Consider the following 19,157-nt stretch of genomic DNA (forward strand, 5'->3'; position numbering starts at 1 on the left):
AGCATAGGTTTGATTTTCCCATAAAATATATGCAATATCTAATGTTCTAACGTTTATTGATCTTGCCACATAAAGTCCAGCTTTCTAAGTTTTGACCTCCTAACACTGTGTACAGTACATACCGAAACTGACCGGGCAGTTCCTTCGCTATTCACGGCATGTAAGTGCGTACTGTATGTATCTGTTTATCTGCACTGCTTGTCGTAAATCATGGCATCATCAGTTTCATTATTCCATGCCGCAAGCAGCATCACAGGAAAGAAATCATGGTATTTGACATTAACAGTCAATGTTCATTGCGGTGTCGGCTGGGTTCAATCCTTCGTTCAATCGACTAGCCTGGTGTCGCTGTGCCCTGTGCCAGCGCCGTAAGGACTGCCTTCGAGAAGTATGGTTCATCTCGAATGCTGTCCCGGGTGCGGACTGCATTTGCGACGGTATCTGCGGCTGCGTCACTTGCGAGGACTTGTCCGAGGCTTGCTGCGACAAGGGGTCCTCCTCGGTCTTTGTATCGGCCAGCTTGTTCAGACCAGAGCGTGTATGTCGAGTAAAGTCAGAAAGTGTTCTAACTCGTTTGGCATACAGGTCCTCTTCTTCGGTCAATTGTCGTCGTGGTGCCTTCTTCGGTTGTGCGAAAGCAAATCCAAGCCAGCGGAAAGGGAGGATGAAGATTGTGACGGTGGGATTTTGAGGATCCTGGGGTGCGAGACTCCAGATGCTTATTGTCGGTCTCGCTGGCCGGCGGGAGTCATTCCCCCGCTTACCGTCCTCTCCCACAAAGGTCTCTTCGTCTTCCTCCGGGTTTCCGAATAAAGAAGTCGGAGGCGATATGAAGAACCAGCAGAGAAGAAGACCATACTCTAACATGACCAGTGGGATCCAGATGACTAAAAGAATTGTCCGCATAGTTGCCACGGCTATTTTGGACAGATGGACAATCAGTCGGACAAATAGCTTCAACGGATGGAAATGGCGTATAGACGACTGTTTATTTCGTCTCTTCTCGGCCTCTTTGGCGTACTTCACTTTCTGGGCTCTCGACAGCGTGGCAGCCTCTTCGCCTTCTGGTATACCGGCAGTTTCTTGCAACAGGTACGGATCTGCGGACGGCTGACTGAACAGAGATCGGATCCTGCGATAGGCATTCTCGATCTCGGAAACCGGAAACGAAACGGTAATCGCTTCGAGTACGAAAAGCGCGTACACCCAGTGGCTACTCTGGGGCTTCGTCCTCTTGACGGGGGGTTGGCGAGCTATCCGGTCCACATGGAGTGCGTTCGCAGTATCTCTCCAATCCTGTCGGTTGTGGCTCTTCATAAGCTCGCGCATGCTCCGAGTGATATCGGACCCAAACTTCTCAAACGCGTCCATGATGGTCTGCAGGTTGAAAACTAGTAGGACCGTGAAGACGGTGATCGAAGGCATAGTGATCGCAAACGCACTCATAGGAAGAGTGTGAGGGATCAGTGTCTGCATGCCGAAGATGCTAGTACAGAAAGAAAGTGGGAGGAACAGCAACGTGATGTAGGTCAACAGCCGGATATTATCACCCTGCCGGACTGTTGTGCGGCTGTCGAAGAGGGAAGAAGCACCAAATAGGCCGTCGCGCAAGTCTCTGACCTCGATGCTCTTCTTTCTTATCCATAGAAGCTTCTCCTGGAGCTTCTCAACCGCATGGTCGATAGATCTGATGGAATCCTCCCAGTCTTTCGCAGGCATACGCCCGTCATTGAGACAGTGTAGAGAGTTTTGCCGGAAATCAAACCAAGTGTCTATCGTCGCTGTTAATGCCTCGTCAAACATTTTATACGCTTGAAGTGCCCAGAAGTAAGTCTTTGAGCGCGAGAATTGCGGATCATCCGACAATAAATCTGGGTTTTCTTCGGAAAAGATGATCTGCGAAGGCGAGTCGATCTGTGCATCCACGGCATCGATAGCCATCTGCCACCGCAGTTGCACATGGTGCATGGCGACCATAATCCACGAGAGGAAAATGGATGCCGGCGTCCAACTACCCAGCCTGCGTCCGTCGGGGTTAACAAAGAGCGTGCTTCGTCCAGTGCCGGTGATATAAGGACCAGCAAAGTACTTTTCGGCAAGCTGATAGCACGTATAGACGTCATTCCCCACTCCCACCAGGATGAATGATAGTTGTTCTTCGTAGATGTACCGATTGCGTTTGTTCAGGGCCGGCCCGAACGCAGCAGAGCGTCTTAGCCCACGAAAGTCCTTCACAACAAGCTCCCTATCCATTGCTGTCTGCGGGACGAAGTAGAAAGCTAGGTGATATTCGAAGAGATAGGAATTGGCAGTCTAGAATGAACTGTTAGCAATTGTGTCTGCTCTGCCTCTGAAGTCGGGTCCGGAACTGCCATACTTTACTGCGGATCCCGAACAAACTGGCCTTTCCATAGTTTGAGAAGCTGAGATATCTCTCTAAGAAGAGTGCAATCTTCGAGAGATTTACTCTGCGTAGTAGGTTAATTAGGATGTCGAAACAAAAACATCCCGTGACACTTACCTGGGCGTCGAACCCAGCAGGACTGAAGTTACAATAGGCGATAGATCAACTATCCGGAGTATACGCGAAAATGCATCAGAGGCATTAACGGTTAGCTCAGAGTCGGGATTCTTCTCATCGGGGCATGTTCCGATGGCTGACCACATAGAAGCATGGTTCAATATGCCTTCAGTCGACTGCCATCGCGACACTAGCCCGCGCTCATTAAAATCCTCGCAGAGGACTTGCGATTTTGAAGCCTCATTCAACGAGACACTCGAAAGGAATGGATAGGTTTGGATAGGCCGCATGGTAGGACCACGTATTCCATGGTCGGTTTGGACTCAGCAGGTCCTCCAACGTTAAGCCTTTACGCCATATAAAGGACCGGAGCAACTGCTCATCCCGACACGGCAAAATCTCCTCCTGCCAAATGCGCTTCTGCTCTTCTTCCACGGACACAGGATTCGATTGAGGCTGCAGTGCTGACACTGTAGACATCCGCCGCAATGGCGGCTGTGGCGAATGTTGTGTTGAGCTCTTGAGAAGCTCCAGCTCGCGCTTCTGTGCCAGTAGCAGTTCGGTCTGGCCGTTGAGGAGACCTAGCAGCGCTGATGGGTCGGATAAGTCTGCAGGCCCAGGCGGCGCAGAAGCCCCCGGTTCCTGGAAGCTGCGGCTGCGGTAGAAGAACGGATGAAGTCGATCGTCCATCGTCTGCTCTCGCTATCACATCGAAATCTTACATGGGCGGTCGAACACGATACAAACACAAAGCAAAAAAAGTAAAAAAAAAAAGACACAAGCTTGTTTTTGACATCTGAGCTCTGTGAAAGATCTGGATTCGTCAACGCCCATCTCGATTCTCGCGTCCTGCGAGACGCCCCAGTTGGGCGCGTCTTTGCCTGCTTCAGTTAGATCAAATCAGTAATCTGAACGTCCATCATCGAGGGTGTCCACAGCCTACGCTTCTCATTTTCTTCCCTGGCACCAGTCCGGGCGCTGAGCTGTCGAAACCCCGGCCTCATCCTTCATCGCGGTGGCCGCGCCGTCTTCGCACTGTCCGGCTTGGTGGCCTTGGCAAAGCAAGGCCAGCACCACTTGTCAGATCACCAGCGGTGTATATATACATCACGTGGGATATATCGCAGGAATCTTTTGTCGAAGTGAGAGATAGACTGTATCTTTTGTGTCTGCTTACTGAAATCACTATCCACAAACAGTCGATGTGTACACAGGCAAAGTTCTGTCATGTACACCAACTCCGCAATATACTTAATTCTTCGACACACTAATCAATCGACTTATCCATCACTTACCCCTAGACCTGCTACCACTGGTAAGTTCTTTTTTTCTAGCGGTTTATAGTTTTCACCTTGGCAAGAGAATAATTAAAATTTTCATTTGAGTACACTTCTAATGAGGTCAGAACGATACTGTAGACCCGGTTACTGGAATCAGCAATGGGAATCATCACAATACATCACCAGGGCATTCCCGTCACCAAAACGAAGGTGGTTTTTGGGGCCTCGAAAATACCTGATATGCACTGATATATATACTTATGCATGCATACCTCTGCGAATGATCGATAATATGTACTCAAAAAGGAAATGAGTCTATGACGACGGCATGCCGTTCCGCAAGTTATCGTACTCGGAAGCTGGGTAGCTGAGTTCATTTTCGGTCTGGTCGAGAGCGCTGATACCGCCAAAGGCGTTGACCACCTGTGATGATTATTAGCATTCTTTCCGTTGCTTGACACACCGTTGAATAAAACAGTTAGGAGGATGCATACAGTTGCGACCAAACTCTCATCGCCTGTCTTATCGCTACTACTCTCCCACCACATACCACCTCCAAGGCCCTTGGATTTGATATATGCTGCCTTAGTACTTGCAATATCCGGCGTGTCGTAGCTGATCATGATTCGCTGGGATGAGTCGTAACTGTACGATGCCACCGGCTGGTCGAGAGTGTACACCTGCGCACCGCTCTGCGGAAGGGCCTTGTAATCCCAGACACCATCTTCCCAGCTACCACTGCCGACGCCGCTGAAGTTGGTTCCGGGTCCGTCGGTGTTGGTAAACGATCGTCCGTAGAGGGGCATACCCATGACGATCTTGTTAGCTGCAACTCCATGGGAAGTGTAATAGGAAATGGCTTGATCCGTGTTGAAGGGCGTGCTAGCCGGATCGGATGTCGAGTTGTACAAATTCGCGTTATGTCCGGAAATAGTGTCCCAGCTTCCGGCGTAATCATACGCCATCAAATTCCAGAAGTCCAGGTATTGATCCATGCCGGCCATATCTAGGACTTCGTAATTTGACGGGCCTATACAACATTATGGTTAGGGCACATATTCAGGAATACCTTCTCCAGCAAGTACGGGAGATAGATATGGGGTAGACTAACCAGCTGGGGAGGCGACAGTAAGGTAATAGTGCTGTCCTGGAGTGTTCTTATCGGCATAGTCGTCCAAAGCCTGCGGCGAATATTACTTAGCGCCGTAGATTTTACCAGACAGCAATTACAACATCACATAAACTCACCGATCTGACTGTCTTCAACAGCTCTACCATATCACTTGCCTGTGACGAATTGGCAGGATACTAATTCTAGTCAGTGACATACATTCTAAGAGCCTATCTGCAGGATATAGAGAAACACTTACCTCCCAATCAATGTCCAGACCATCAAATCCCAGATCCTGCAACAACTGCACGGCTGAAGAAGCAAATTCCGAACGTCCAGAATCCGTACTGGTCCAGGCGCCAAAATTCTCCGAATAAGTCCATCCGCCAATGGAAAGGAGGGTCTTTAGCTTGCGGTTCTTCTGCTTAATCAAGTAGAACTGCTTAACGCAGCCGTAGACGTTGGTACCATTGTCGTTCCAGGAGTCAGTCGGGTAGTGCTTCTCGATGTCTGCATAGGTGTCTGAAAGGTAGACTTCGCCGGTGTCCGCGTGGACGTTGGCAAACGCATAGAGAATGTGCGTGTATTGGTCCGCGGTGAGGTTCTGAGGTTGGAAGTTGCGGCCGTAGATGGCCTAATGCATATGCAGCAAATATTATAGTAAGTAAATGGGACTATGAAGAGTCTCATGGAGACTTCTATGACGAAGAATAGATGAAAATGATATCAGAAAAAGTAACTGCATACCCAGTTTACGAAATATGCCACTGAACGATAGCCCGTAGGATCATCACGAGTCTCAAGACTGTTGACTGATCTCTCGACTGTAGAAGGAAGGACTACTGCATTAGCCAGCCAGTTCGAGGCCAGCAATATAGCGAGAGAGAGAAAACGCATCATGGCTGAAGGAACGACTCGAACAGAAGGAAGGATAACTATTACAACGCGTCTGAAAAGACAGAGGCAGACACCATTCTTATTAAAATTCAGGGGGGGATTGTGCTCCTATATGAATGGAGCGTTATACTGCTCAGCCGGACGGTTACGGTCTAGGCTACCTCCTTGGAATGTGGCAGCAGTTCAGAATGGCTTCATCATAACATGTAACGGTTTGCTTACAGGCTTGCACGGATCACTGATGTTACCTTGACAGTAGCTTCTTTTCCCGTTTGGGGATGCAGTAGAGGTTTGGTGATCTTCCCCATGGTAGTCACTTCGACATGGATGACAGGAGCAGCATGGGAGATCGACCCTTGGCAACGCGCTACGATCCGCTCATAGATACAGTAGACAAGCCTCGGGGGAGAGATAGCATCATGTCAAGAACAGAAAGGATCTACAATATGTATTGTCTTTGGTGCAGCAGCAGAAAATGCGAGCAAGCCGTAAGACCCGGCTGGTCATCCGAAGGACAATGACCATTCCGAGATAGGGCTAGGACTATGAGATGAGAAGGGGCACGAGCACGCGAAAGAATGTGAATAAGCTTTAGGGTAGAGAGCCACGCTAGCAAGAATCTTCACATAACTATATTTCACAAGGCCTGATGAGTTCAGGAACTAGAGTGTGACATTGCCGTCCGTACCGTGTCTCTCGTTCTATGTATACACACTGTAGAGAAACTCCTTGCGTCGACGCGGCTGGTCAACGGTGGCGGAAGCTTCCCTAGACCAAGTTCCTGCAGAAAAGCCTAACTATGCATAGAAATTTCGAGTACTTGTAGTAGCGAAAGGATAGTAGTATTCTTTCGAATCATATTCTTAGGGCGACTGGTTCCTCCTGGATGACATCCTTATTGGTCCCGCAGGATAGAGACAACGGGATACTTTACCGTTTCGTCGACGCAAGAGACGTTTCGAGGGTCGATAATTGTTGGTCATTTGGACAAATACGAGATTCCGAATATAAGAAGCTGTCCTGTGCCTTTTGACATGCGACTCCTCCAGGATCAGAAGAGTCCCAAGTCCTACAGAGGCCATACTCGAGAATCCCGACGAATGGTCCAGCGTCAGGCCTTTTCCGTGCCAAATATCATTTAGGATGGTAACTACGACCGAAGGGGCAGCCTTCTGTTCGTCAAATTCGGCATTAGCGTTCATATTCATAGGTGTTTATGGAAACCATAGCTACAGTATTATTACATGGCAGTCCGGCGCGAGGACGGGATGTCCATTTCGGGCTTAAGCAGATAGATAACGTTCAAAGCGTCCAGCAGATCACTTGCAGTAGGAACCCGTAACAATGGCTTTGTCCCTGCTAGCCCAGCTGGGTGGAAATTATTAACTTGGGGGTACAACGCAACGTTCCCCGGTTGAGATCGAATTAGAGGTTCGATCTAAACAATCGGGAGACACCAGGGCCTGGTTAGCCTTATCGCGTGAACTAGCGGGAAGCCTCATGACACATCCAACGGATGACATCTCTATAGGAATAGCTGCCTTGCGATCCCGGCAAATCATAGTGAATAACAGCAGAAAAATAATATAGCGCTGGCCTGTATAATAGACAGATGAGTTAGTTTTGCAGAATGCGAGAGCGGATGGCCACCCATCCAGTGGGCGTTCTGATGGTAGTTCCAGAAGTCGAGATAAGGTAATTAGGTGACATCCCGACTCCACGATGGAGCAATGTAACGCGCCAGAGATAGTCAAGCAGGCAAGACGCAGTACCACCTTGAACGGCTTACTTGTCATGCGGCCCGATCAGGGGCTCCAGGAGCCAGAAAAGGGAAAGCAAAAATGCAGCGGAACTGTTGATAACGGTGATACTACTAAGTTGCACTCGAAAGTGCTGGGTGGGCAAATCTGATGGAGAGTCAACTTCAACCCTCGTGACTATCCCTTCCCCCTCACGAGCACAGAATCAGGATGATAACGCACCTTATCCTTATTTGATTGCTTCCTCGTGCTGCAAGAAGACACGCGAGCACGGTCATCAATCATGCCGCTGCAGAACACTGCTCGCAAGTGTCGTAGTATGTATACATTGCCGTCCACTTCGTCAAGTGGCATGGCCAATGACACATTGGTACGTATTGATACAGCTCAATCCTTGATCCATCTCTGGTTGACCTTGTCGAACCCGATCGTGTCCAAGTCGATATTCATGCTTTTCAGCATCATGTCCATCGTGAATGACTGCGCATCACAGATAAAAACATCTCAGCATGGCCGCCAGACCGCGTAGTCCGCAGAATGCATGTCGACAAAAATAATTAGGACTGCAGAAGAAAGATAACACACCTCTTCATCATTATCGTCCTCCTCGTCCTCTCTCCCTCCATCGCGCTCCACCTTGGAATCGATGTCGATGTCGAGGGAATCAAGCATCTCCGCTTTCCTCCTCTCCCGTTCATTCTCATCAAGATCATGGCCCCAGTTGTCTAGGCTCCCTTCCCCATCATCCCATCTCTCCCTGCTCTTCTTTGCCCTCTCCTTCCAGGCACGTACCCCGCCCATGCGGAATACTTTGTCTCTCGCGGATGCAAAAAGTTCTTCTGCTGCATCTTGACTCGCCGCTCTCCATTTTAGTATCAGCGCTTCCAACTCCTCGTCCCGAGAGGATGATTCAATCCGCAAAGCCTGCTGTGTGGTATCGAGCTCCGCGCGGAGAGCAGAGAGCCGCGCCTGCAGAGCCGTATGTTGTTTCTGAAGCGCAGAGACGGCTGGGTCCGGAGAAAGAGACGTAAATGATGATGGGAAAGACTTGCGTTTACGCAGTGACGAGAGAGGTGTTCTCTGTTGTGACGTTTTAGTTGGGGTTGTGGTAGGTGTAGGCCTTGAAGGTTCTCCTGTAGCCTCTATCTCTTCCTTTGGGCCCTGCTGCCGTGACTGTTCTGCTGTGTCATTCGTCGCCTCGACATCCTCTTCTGGCTCGATCTGAGCTGAAAATCGAAGAGGGGATGGACTGGCTGTTTGGTCGGATTTCTGAGCTGGAGTGCGCAGAGGAGACTTGAACGGCTTAGAGAGCGTGGACGCCGCCTGGTCCAGCCTGCGGCGCTTCGAGTTGTGGGAGAGGTGAGCCATTGGTATTCCTCCTGGTCGTCCTTCGTAGTTCACATATCTTGATAGACTGCCAAATACATGACAGTGGCGAGTGGAGAAAGTTGAAGGAGGGTTTGGCTGATGGATGATGAGGTTCGCTGTGGGAACGCGAAGAGCTTCTTCGCTCGGCGCGTTTACTTATCGATAAGCCCAGGACGATCCGGGACAGCTTAACCGACTTACCTCCAAGTTGCCAACAATAAGTCTTGGGTTAAGTCAACACGCTTTTAATTATTGAGTTAGTCAGATGCTGTTACTTTTCTGGGAAATCTAGTTACACATTTTTTACTGATACGAGTTGTCATGACACCGTGTATGTAGTCAATAGTTATGCTCTCTACTTAAGTCGTAATGAAACAAGTGCAATCACTCGGGATATTTGCAATGGTCAACACAAAGTTCAAATGCAGAATGGTATCCAAGTTAGTTTCAATGCCCTACGCCGCCCGCTACCCACTGCGCGAATTCCGGTTGCCCTGGCTGGGGGAACATCCCTCGATCACCACCACCAGGTGGTACTCGGGGGACTCCGGCGCCAGCTCCTGCGTTCTCTCTCTGCCGATTCCTTTGCTGTCTAACATACACGAGAATCAACAAGGTCGCGGCTAGGGCAACGATAATGAGGCCTTCGAGGAAGCTCTCATCGATGTCAAGGTCCAGCTCATCATAGAACCCGTCTTCTCGGTCAGCATCGCGACGCAAATCAGCGCCGGATGAGAGAATGCCATCCTCATCCTCGCCTCGTTGATACAGCTGCGCACGGTAATGAGCTTCTTCCTCCTCATCGTTTTCAATGAAGGCCGAGATCCACTCCCGGAACGTCCTAGGAGGTTTGGATTCTGTGTATACACGTCAGCATTGTCTGGAGTTGAAATAATACAGAATGCTGCTTACCTGGTTCTTCCTGGATTGGTTTGACCTTGCCGTTGGTGATCCGGCTCCAGAAACTCCTGATCCGTAATTTGATGAGACTGAGCTTAACAGGGAAATATGCCTCCCGATTTGTAATTAGAGCGAGATCGTAATATCTCTTCGCCATGTGGAAATCCTGTTCGACAGCAACTCCATTCTCATGCATCCATCCAAGGTCCCAGTATGCTTGAGCGCTATGGTGGGCCTCAGCAGCAGTGTGGTAGCAAGTAGAAGCCTTTTCCGGGTCCGCTTCTGCGCCAATTCCGGCGAGATAGTAATCGCCCATCTTGACAAGGGAGTCCGTGTTTGCCTGTCTCGCAGAGCGAGTCCAGTAGATCAAAGCGAGCGCTGCATTCCGTAACAGCGAAGGGCGCTTATTCTTACCCCAGGGAAGAAGGGAGTCCAGCGAGAACACGGAACGTTGCTCGTCCAGAAGATACGCGACGTTAGATTGCGCGCTCTCATAGCCTTGTTCAGCAGCCATCATTGCTGCGACCAGCGCTGTTTCTTTATCGCCATCCTCGTAAGCCGAATTGGCTTCTTCGAACGACGAGTGGATAGGTTCGGCCCTTTCAGCTACCAGCTTATAGTATGCAGAAGCTATGCCACAGTGTCGTTCTCGCCCGATTCCATTGTCCGCAATCTCAGCAAGGTAGTAGAAAGCCTCCATCCAGCCCCAGCGAGCAGCCAATTCGAAGTATCGCGTAGCCGTCTGGACGTCGCCTTGGTCGAGGAAGAGAGCTCCTAGTCTTGTCTCTGAGGCTGGGAAATCTTGTTCTGAAGCAGCCTTGAAGTAGGAAGCTGCCCGGTACGCGTCTTGTGGAACGCCATACCCATGCAGGTACATCAACCCGATTTCATGCTGGCAAAGGGGGTCACCGTTGACTACTCCTCGTTTGAACCATGCCAAAGCCGTTGCAAAATTCTGTTCCACGCCCTCTCCTCGCAGGTACATCAGTCCAATATGACCTGCTGCTTTAGCCGCCAGCTTCTCGATTCCGACCGGATGGTTTGCGTTGACACTGCCGTCCTTGTTCCAATAACGTTTTGTAACTAGCTTGAAGTAACGCATAGCTCTCCGGAAGTTCCTGGGTAGTTTCCGCGTGCCATCATAATGCATCTTTCCAAGACTGAAGGTCGCCTTGAGCTCCCCTTTCTTGGACATGAGGTCCAGGTACTCTAGAACGTCGTCAAGGCTAGCGTCTGAGCTCGAGTGCGGTCCGTCTCTTTGCGCGTTTGGTCCCGAGCTGACTACGCTCGCCCCTTCGCCATAGACGCCTCCTTCCTGGTCTGCCCACCGATAAGAATTCCGCGGCATACTGTGGCCACCCGGAGGCCCCGATCTGTAGTATGCAATAGCCTTATCTGCCACCCTCTTGTAATAGTATGTTGCCTGGTCACAGTCCCTCGGGGCTCCAATACCGACATGGCTTCGAAACGCAACTGTCATTTCCGATCTGGTGTTTCCAGCCTCTGCAGCGAAAGTATGATATAACAATGCCTTCGCCTGGTCACGCTCTACAGCGTCACCGATCCCTGTCCCGTACATGAATCCGAGCATATACTGTGCCGTGCTATTCCCGGTCAGAGACGCCAGCTTCTGGTACCACTGGAAGGCTTTCTTGAAGTGTCGTGGATGCGTAAAATTCCCATAGAAATTCATCTCCGCCAGAAGAAACATCGCGTCAGGATTCTGCGCCTCTTCCGCGGCCAGTGTCAATTCCTTCACGGCTTTTGCTAGTATCGGGCTCAGCTTCTGCTTTTGCGACCTCGACTCTGCATATTGATCCGGTGGTGGGCCATTCATGAAAAGGAGGTAAAAGATCTCCTTCGTGTAGTACATCGTGTGTCCCAGAAAGCCCGAAGGCTTCTCCCGCTTGACGACCGTGATTTTGGGATCCTGCAACGACTGCAGGGCAGAGGCAACCAAGTCTATCAAGCGACACATCATCGAATCAGCAATATCCACGGGGACAAGGAAGACGATAACACTCACCACTTCCATCCCAGAACCCCGTGTCGCCATCCCCGCTACCCGCCGCGTGGTCACCATACTGATATGTATTACCTGCGATACCGGTCGATCTCGAGTTGTCGCCTGATAGAGTCCGGGCATCTACCGCGAACACCTGTAGGAATACTGGAGTAGTTCCAGGTCAGTCGATCTCTCTAGAAGTTGTGCTATGTCCGGAGCTCTACTTACCAAGCGCGCACGGCAGGATACGCCATAACCCCAGCTCCTTCATCGTGCCTGCATAAATGGGGTAGTTCTTATGGACAAGAGACGCATTGCGACCGTATATCTCAAGAATACATCACCGATTTCCCCTGGCGAATCGGGATGGACAGAAAGCGATGGAGTGGACGATAATGAAGCTCCAAACTGTCCTGATGGACGGGCCACCTTGCGCGGAGCTTCATTTCCCCGACCTTCTCCGCAGAGCTTCGACGCGCTCCGGCCACAAGCAGCAGCTGGACAGGTCTGTTACCCCAAGCTACCAGAAAAGATCTTGGGATATTCTTACGTCTAGTAACGTTCAGATGAATTCATGGGTACTCTGGCTGCCATATCATACCTAACGATGCCCTGGAATGTACAAATGCAACACCTCCGTCCAACACAAAAATATATATATATATATACATTTGTACAGTACATCATATTGCCCTTGGGTACTCCTACAATTGGACATTAACTGGTAACGGTCAAGAATCATGTATGGACAAAATTTTTGATTGTAGTCTACGGGGATCTTGTATGCTTCGAATAATATTCTATCCTATTGACGGACCAGCTACACATGACGCATTATGTATTTCATGCATTTTCTGTCTTCCTGTTCGGCTTACTACCTAAGCTGTGTACATGAACCGAAGAACGGGAACAGCAAGACATCTAGCAATAACACTTGCATGCGGAGACATCAGGTAAAACAACGCCATTGGAGAGGGAAAAAAAGAAATGCCTCTCGTAACTCCGTGCTATTATGCGCGCAGGGGCGTCTGGAATCGGAAAGAAAAGGTGCTCGGGTAGCTTATCTTTTTCAATAGAAAACACGCACAACCAGCCCGGAATTGCTCACAATTTTTGAAGGGGGCGGCTCAGAATTGGTAAAAGAGAAAACAGCTCAAACCTCTTCAGGCGGAATGTGGAAAGATACATGGACCGAGGCATTAGGATGCCTGAGATCATGAAAGAAAATAACCAAACAATTCCGAGACCTAAGATGCAATATGGTTCTTTTGTGTGGTTTATGTGAACAAGGGCATGGTGGTACATCAGCGTGGAAAGGGCCGTAAAGAGACAGTAAAATCTAAAATCACTGGCGCGGAGACCTGGAAGAGGCTATCAGCAAATGGGTGTTGATCATGGAGCAGGCAGAAAACACTCACGTCGGGTTAAAAGCCGGAGAGGTTGGGCTGTAGCCTGGAGATGTAGGTCCACCAGGAGACGTCGGCGAGCCAGCGAAGTTGGGAGAGGTAGGAGAGTAAGTCTGAGGACTTGTTGGGGACCAACCAGGCGAAGTAGGTGTGTACTTCGGCGAGGTTGGAGAAGTGGGAGAATGACCACGGCCAGTAGCTCCCCCAATGGCAGGGCTGGTGGGGCTGTAGCTTGGGGACGTCGGGCTGAATGCCGGAGAAGCTGGACTGAAGCTTGGCGACGTAGGGCTGTAGTTGGGCGAGGTGGGAGAAAATCCCGGAGAGGTAGGAGAGTAGGAGGGAGACGTCGGTGACGCTTGGCCGTAGGCTGGCGAGGTAGGAGAATAAGCTGGCGAGGTCGGCGCGAACGACGGACTGGCCGGCGAGAAACCAGGAGATGTCATGAAACGAGGGCTGGTAATAGCCATGCCAGGAGACGTAGGCGAGTAGCTCGACGACGGTGAGTACCGCGGAGACGTCGGACTGGTATTGAAGGGGCTGGTCGGAGAATAACCTGGGCTTCTGGGAGCAGGACTGAAGCCACCTTCGAAACCAGGGCGATAATCCGTGGCGAAACCTCCAGGAGTCTCGGCGCCGGTTTGGCGAATAGGAGAGAACTTGGAGTCGGGATCGGGTGTTCCGATATACACACTCTCCTGCATGGGCGAACCAGTATCGTATTGCGTCGCTGCTCCATCGCTGATGATAGCATCCTTCGCGCCGATAGCACCCATCAGGCCAAATCTCGCGTTGTTGGAAACGACTGTGTTCAACATGTTCTGATCCAGGTACATGTCGAACTCTCCAGTTCCTGCGGGCGCCATCTGTCCGAGAATCAAGTTCTCAGACACACCACGGCAGTCGTCGAGCTCACCGAAAGCGGCAGCGTCCAAGAGGATCTCAACCGTCTCTTCGAACGAACACCTCATCAAGGCACCGTTATCAGCACGGTTGATACCGTGACGGGTGACAGGAGTGAGATAACCCCTAACCGTCATGACATCGACCAGGAGAGCCAAGTGACGGTGGTTGACATAGGAACCATCGAACGCCAACACCTGCGTAAGTTCCCGCAGGACTGCAGTTCGTGCGGCCTCGATGCCGAAGACTTCGAACACCTCGATGAACTGATTGGAGTACGTGCGAGTAGCATCGACTCCAGGGATAGCCAACACCTCGCCGAGAGAAGAACCACTGGTTTCGAGGACCCATTCCTTGCAAAGAGGGTCTGACTTGCTCTGGAACAATGAGCCGTCCTCAAGAACGCGCACCTTGTCCTTTTCGTTGATGAAGGCACGCTCGACTCCAGCCACACCACGGAGGGTAAGAGTATCCAACAGATGCTGCTCTAGCTTCTTGAGCGTAACATCGTATTCCGTGTCATCGTCCTCTTCTTCTTCCTTGTAGTCTTGAACCTGACGAATACGGATAACTTGCTCATCAGCGTTGTTATCACTGAATATGACTGCAATGTCCTTCGGATAAGCTTCCTTGATTCTCGTCGCAACATCCTGGACTGTAAGACCCTTGTCCAGGAGCTTAGGACGGCTGAGAATGATACGAAGCAACCATTTGGACTGGCGACTCGAGTCCTCGGTGACATCCTCGGGAATGATGAAGTAAGATTCAACCATATCCCTATCATTCTCAATAACCGTAGTCTGGATGTCCGGGTCGTAATAGATCTCGGTAGCCTCCGTGACCGATCGCAAGCTGGTGTGCTCAACGACACTTCGCAACTGCTTCGCGGATTCCTTATCGTGAGCCCTTCCAGGTTCTTGGTATACAGTCATCGACGGTGTCTTGATGTTGGTGGCCACGTTCAGAATTTCCTTGAGACGAGGAACACCCAGTGTGACGTTCTTAGACGACACACCAGCAAAATGGAAGGTGTTCAGTGTCATCTGCGTGGCAGGCTCTCCAATGGACTGGGCTGCCAGGACACCGACCATCTCACCCGGGTTCGCAGCTGCTTTAGCGAACCTACTCTCAATGGCACCTAGAACATGCTGGAAGGCCAACTTGTTCATAGAGTATTCTGTAACGAGTCTCCGGAAGGCAAGACGAGACCGCAACTGCGCCTTGAAGAGGAGAGTAGCACTCTCTTGAGCTTCGCGAGAGATGATATCATCGCCCCGAACGACGACCAAGCGATCCATGAGGGCTTGGACCTGAGGAATAACCTCGGCTGGATGGAGATCGCTTATAGTGCCTTCCTTGATTCTGAAGGTAGTCTTGGCACCCTCCAGAATTCGTTGCACATTGATCGGAAGCTGCATCATCTCCTCATCTCCTTTGGCGACGCTGCGAACAAACTCTCTGTCCTTGAGTAGTCGCTCCCACTCTTCGTCCAGATAACGCTGGACTTCGATGTCGCCTGCAATCTCCGTTGCCTGTTCTAAAACGTCGGGTCCGAGAGTCATCTCCGGATCCATAAGGTCGACGCGGAATCTGCGACGGAACTGCTCATCTGAGCATCTGATGATATCGACGCGCTGGTTCTCAATGTGTGCACCATCCAAGCCATCCTCTCCGTAAAGGAACTGAATGACGTCGCCCAGAGAGTTACGAACGGTACCATCGTATTTGACCATCACCTCCTCCAGAGCCTTGACAAGCTTTCGCTGGATATAACCAGTCTCGGCTGTCTTCACGGCAGTATCAATGAGACCCTCACGACCGGCCATTGCGTGGAAGAAGAATTCCGTTGGAGTCAAGCCACGGAGGTAAGAGTTCTCAACGAAACCACGGGACTCTGGAGAGTAGTCGTCTTTGGTGAAATGAGGAAGTGTACGGTACTTGAAACCGAAGGGAATACGCTTTCCTTCGACGGACTGCTGCCCGACAACTGCGGTCATCTGAGAGATGTTGATTGTGGAACCTTTTGATCCGGAACGAGCCATCTGAATGGCATTGTTCAGATCCTTCAAACTCTTTTCGGTCTCGCTACCGGCTTCGTCACGAGCGTTGTTGAGAGCACGCGAGACCTTGCTCTCAAAGGTCTCACGGACATTCATACCTGGCAACGGTTCTAGAGTGTTGTCGGTCGCACTAGCGGTGATGGCGTCGACTTCCTCCTTACGCTTGCGAACTGCTTCCTCGATTCTCTGAATAGTAAGCTGATCAGGGATCGTGTCACCAATACCGATACTGAATCCGTTGTGAAGAAGCCAGTAATTAACCACTCTCTGAGCACCGTTGAAGAAACCCATGGCTGCCTCATGCCCGTACTCGTTGAAGATGGTGTGGATCACACCACCACCACTTGCACCCACAGTCTTCTTCGAGAACATACCGTACATGAGCTGACCGCCATGCACAAGGATACCGCCGTCAGCCAATGGCGAAAACTTCTCAGATAGTGGTGCCTTGTCCTTATCAACACGCAAAAGATTCAGACCTGGAGGAAGCACCATACTGATCATCTGCTTTCCGGTCCACCTCGGACGAGGTTTCAGGATTGCTGGCGGAGGGATCACTCCATCCCAGTCGGGAACCCAGAGCATAATGTTCATGACTTGCTCCTTAGTTAAGAATACATCACGCCGACAGATTTTGTAGATACCACAAAGAGTATCCTGGACGATACCCATCAACGGACCGTTACGCTGGGGCGAAACAATATTCAACGGCACCATGCAAAGGTTAGCAAGCTCTGCACGAGCCTCCTCACTCTGCGGGACGTGCAAGTTCATTTCATCACCGTCGAAATCGGCGTTGTAAGGAGTTGTCACGGACAGGTTGAGTCGGAAGGTCGAGTATGGCATGACACGGACACGGTGACCCATCATGGACTCCTTGTGCAAAGATGGCTGACGGTTGAAGAGAATGACGTCTCCATCCATGATGTGTCGCTCAACCTTCCAACCGTAAAGCAGCTGTTGACCACCAGCTCTCCGTGCGTGACGAAGATCGATACGCTCTCCGTTGTCCCTAACAATGTACCTTGCTCCAGGGTGCTCATTGGGACCATTCGAAACTAGATACTGCAATTTGTCAATATTGTAGGGCGTGACAACTTCAGGGTAGGTCAGCGTCCTCGCGATACTTCTGGGAACACCAACTTCATCGAGTGACAAGTTGGGATCACCAGTGATGACTGTACGAGCGGAGAAGTCCACACGTTTTCCCATCAAGTTCTGACGGAGACGACCTTCCTTTCCCTTTAGACGGCCACGGATGGCCTTCACAGGTCTGTTCGATTTCTGCATAGCCTTAGGTTGGCCTGCAATATCATTGTCCATGTATGTCGCCACATGGTATTGCAAGAGGGACTCAAACTCGCGGACAACATGCTCTGGGGAGCCCTCCTGTTCGCAACGCTGCACGTTCTGGTTGGCACGGACTATTTCTGCCAGCTTGTACGTCAGATCATCTTCACCACGCTGGCCTGTACCACTACCACCAACCAGGACACTGGGTCGCACTGGAGGAGGAGGCACGGGAAGGACGGTGATGATCATCCATTCAGGGCGGGCGTAGTCGTTACTCAAGCCCATGATGCGGACATCCTCATGAGAAATGCTGCGGAAGATGTTCAAAGCCATCAAGGGAGTAATCTGCTTCTTCTCTGGCTGCTGCATGTCTCCCTCCTCGATCATGTTCTTGTTCGGCTTCCACGTTCCCATCAGGCTGATACCCTCTCGTCGAATCGTAGGCTGGGCATTTCCACATCCGCCATGTGTCCGCAAAGGCTTCGAACCTTCTTTCGAGAAGGGCTCATCTTCGTCAGGAGGAGGATCGGCCTCGCAAACCAGGACGTCCTTGGACAGTCGCCAGATCTGATCGAAACGTCTCTTAGGGTCGCGCGTGCGCACGGCTTCGAGAAACTTGGGATCGGACTGAGATTATCAAATGTCAGCAAATACTGCCATACTATGATTTGCCATCCCGTGAGGGATGACTAACCGTATTGGCCTTGATCTTTCCACAGTTGTGGCAGACAGTTTCCAGCAGCTTTTTGATCTTCGTCAAGAAACCTAGAGACAGATAATTAGCGGACTGATTTTTACTGAGCTAGCATATTCACATACCGATGTGAAAAACGGGAGTTGCAAGTTCGATATGACCGAAATGTCCAGGGCACTCTTTCTGGCCCTCTTCGCAGGTCTCACAAGTCCACTGGCGATCAATTGTACCAAGTCGAGGATCATTCAAACCTTTCGTTCGCGGTCGTTGTCGTTGTTCATCCTTTACGTAGCCACGTCAGCTTCGTACCTCAAAACTCACCAGACCAGGGGAACACCAACCATAGTCTCAGGATATTCCACATGGACGACACTCATCCGTTTGATCTCATCCGGCGAGAGGAGACCAAACTGGATCTCCTTGATCGTGCGCAACGGCGCCTTGGAGTATGGGAAGTAGACGTTGGACATCTTGACGGTCGGTGTTGCGGTGATGCGTTGGTCAAGTGAGGGTCCGTTGACAGTTGAGCGGAGAGCTTTCTCGAGATATCGGCGTCTGTCGCGATATGATGAAGGCGCTCAGTAGATTTCGATCCGAAGTAACACGTCTCAGATGAGTCCGACGCGCAGCAGCGACGACGGATGTTCGTCCAGCACCTGGCCGTTCAGGCCTCTGGCAGCCCTTGCCACGAGGGCGCCTACCACCGTCTCACCGCGGCGTTGCGAAGCGTTGGAGCGCGGAAAAAAGGCGTGTCTGCCGCTCTCGTCTTAACCGCAGGGCGAAAACGAGATATCGCGATGTCAAACGCGATATTCTCCGGCGTTGGGCGATGGGGGAGAGAGCTGTCGCGGTGATGAAAGGGAGTTGGACTGATGTTGCCTCACCAGCGCTCGGGCTGGAGTTTTAGCTCGAGTTTTCTTGGAGCCGCAAGCCGGGCTGGGCGGACCCCATTAAAAGTCAAC

General features: G+C 50.9%; 6 protein-coding genes across 6 annotated transcripts; all 6 read right to left on the bottom strand.

The window, feature by feature from the left end:
- Nucleotides 1-279: 279 nt before the first annotated feature.
- C8Q69DRAFT_515097 (hypothetical protein) lies at nt 280-3,638 on the bottom strand (the record flags this gene model as incomplete). The annotated part of the gene is made up of 4 exons (XM_028633356.1): nt 2,776-3,638; nt 2,522-2,711; nt 2,378-2,468; nt 280-2,313 (listed from the first exon to the last, which is right to left on the bottom strand). The coding sequence occupies exons 1-4, from the start codon at nt 3,209-3,211 to the stop codon at nt 280-282; spliced, it is 2,751 nt and encodes a 916-aa protein (XP_028481865.1). The 5' UTR covers nt 3,212-3,638.
- A 478-nt stretch (nt 3,639-4,116) lies between these two features.
- Nucleotides 4,117-5,809, bottom strand: C8Q69DRAFT_488650 (chitinase; the record flags this gene model as incomplete). The annotated part of the gene is made up of 6 exons (XM_028632061.1): nt 4,117-4,224; nt 4,296-4,831; nt 4,913-4,982; nt 5,050-5,109; nt 5,172-5,546; nt 5,660-5,809. 6 exons carry the CDS (start codon nt 5,807-5,809, stop codon nt 4,117-4,119), a joined length of 1,299 nt encoding a protein of 432 aa, XP_028481866.1.
- A 1,334-nt stretch (nt 5,810-7,143) lies between these two features.
- On the bottom strand, nt 7,144-7,753 carry C8Q69DRAFT_107120 (hypothetical protein). The gene has a single exon (XM_028625076.1). The coding sequence runs from the start codon at nt 7,603-7,605 to the stop codon at nt 7,192-7,194; it is 414 nt and encodes a 137-aa protein (XP_028481867.1). The 5' UTR covers nt 7,606-7,753; the 3' UTR covers nt 7,144-7,191.
- On the bottom strand, nt 7,637-9,267 carry C8Q69DRAFT_107139 (putative DNA repair protein Dds20/Sfr1). Its single transcript, XM_028625077.1, has 2 exons — nt 7,792-9,267; nt 7,637-7,716 (listed from the first exon to the last, which is right to left on the bottom strand). Exon 1 carries the CDS (start codon nt 8,935-8,937, stop codon nt 8,074-8,076), a length of 864 nt encoding a protein of 287 aa, XP_028481868.1. The 5' UTR covers nt 8,938-9,267; the 3' UTR covers nt 7,637-7,716; nt 7,792-8,073.
- Nucleotides 9,248-12,360, bottom strand: C8Q69DRAFT_107093 (ubiquitin-protein ligase Sel1/Ubx2). Its single transcript, XM_028625075.1, has 4 exons — nt 12,071-12,360; nt 11,864-12,007; nt 9,850-11,799; nt 9,248-9,794 (listed from the first exon to the last, which is right to left on the bottom strand). Exons 1-4 carry the CDS (start codon nt 12,111-12,113, stop codon nt 9,385-9,387), a joined length of 2,547 nt encoding a protein of 848 aa, XP_028481869.1. The 5' UTR covers nt 12,114-12,360; the 3' UTR covers nt 9,248-9,384.
- A 727-nt stretch (nt 12,361-13,087) lies between these two features.
- On the bottom strand, nt 13,088-18,778 carry C8Q69DRAFT_107147 (putative DNA-dependent RNA polymerase II largest subunit). Its single transcript, XM_028625078.1, has 4 exons — nt 18,537-18,778; nt 18,321-18,477; nt 18,196-18,266; nt 13,088-18,128 (listed from the first exon to the last, which is right to left on the bottom strand). Exons 1-4 carry the CDS (start codon nt 18,663-18,665, stop codon nt 13,257-13,259), a joined length of 5,229 nt encoding a protein of 1,742 aa, XP_028481870.1. The 5' UTR covers nt 18,666-18,778; the 3' UTR covers nt 13,088-13,256.
- Nucleotides 18,779-19,157: the final 379 nt, after the last annotated feature.

Source organism: Paecilomyces variotii (genome assembly GCF_004022145.1).
Source record: "Paecilomyces variotii strain CBS 101075 chromosome Unknown C8Q69scaffold_14, whole genome shotgun sequence".
NCBI classification, from domain to species: Eukaryota; Fungi; Ascomycota; class Eurotiomycetes; order Eurotiales; family Thermoascaceae; genus Paecilomyces; species Paecilomyces variotii.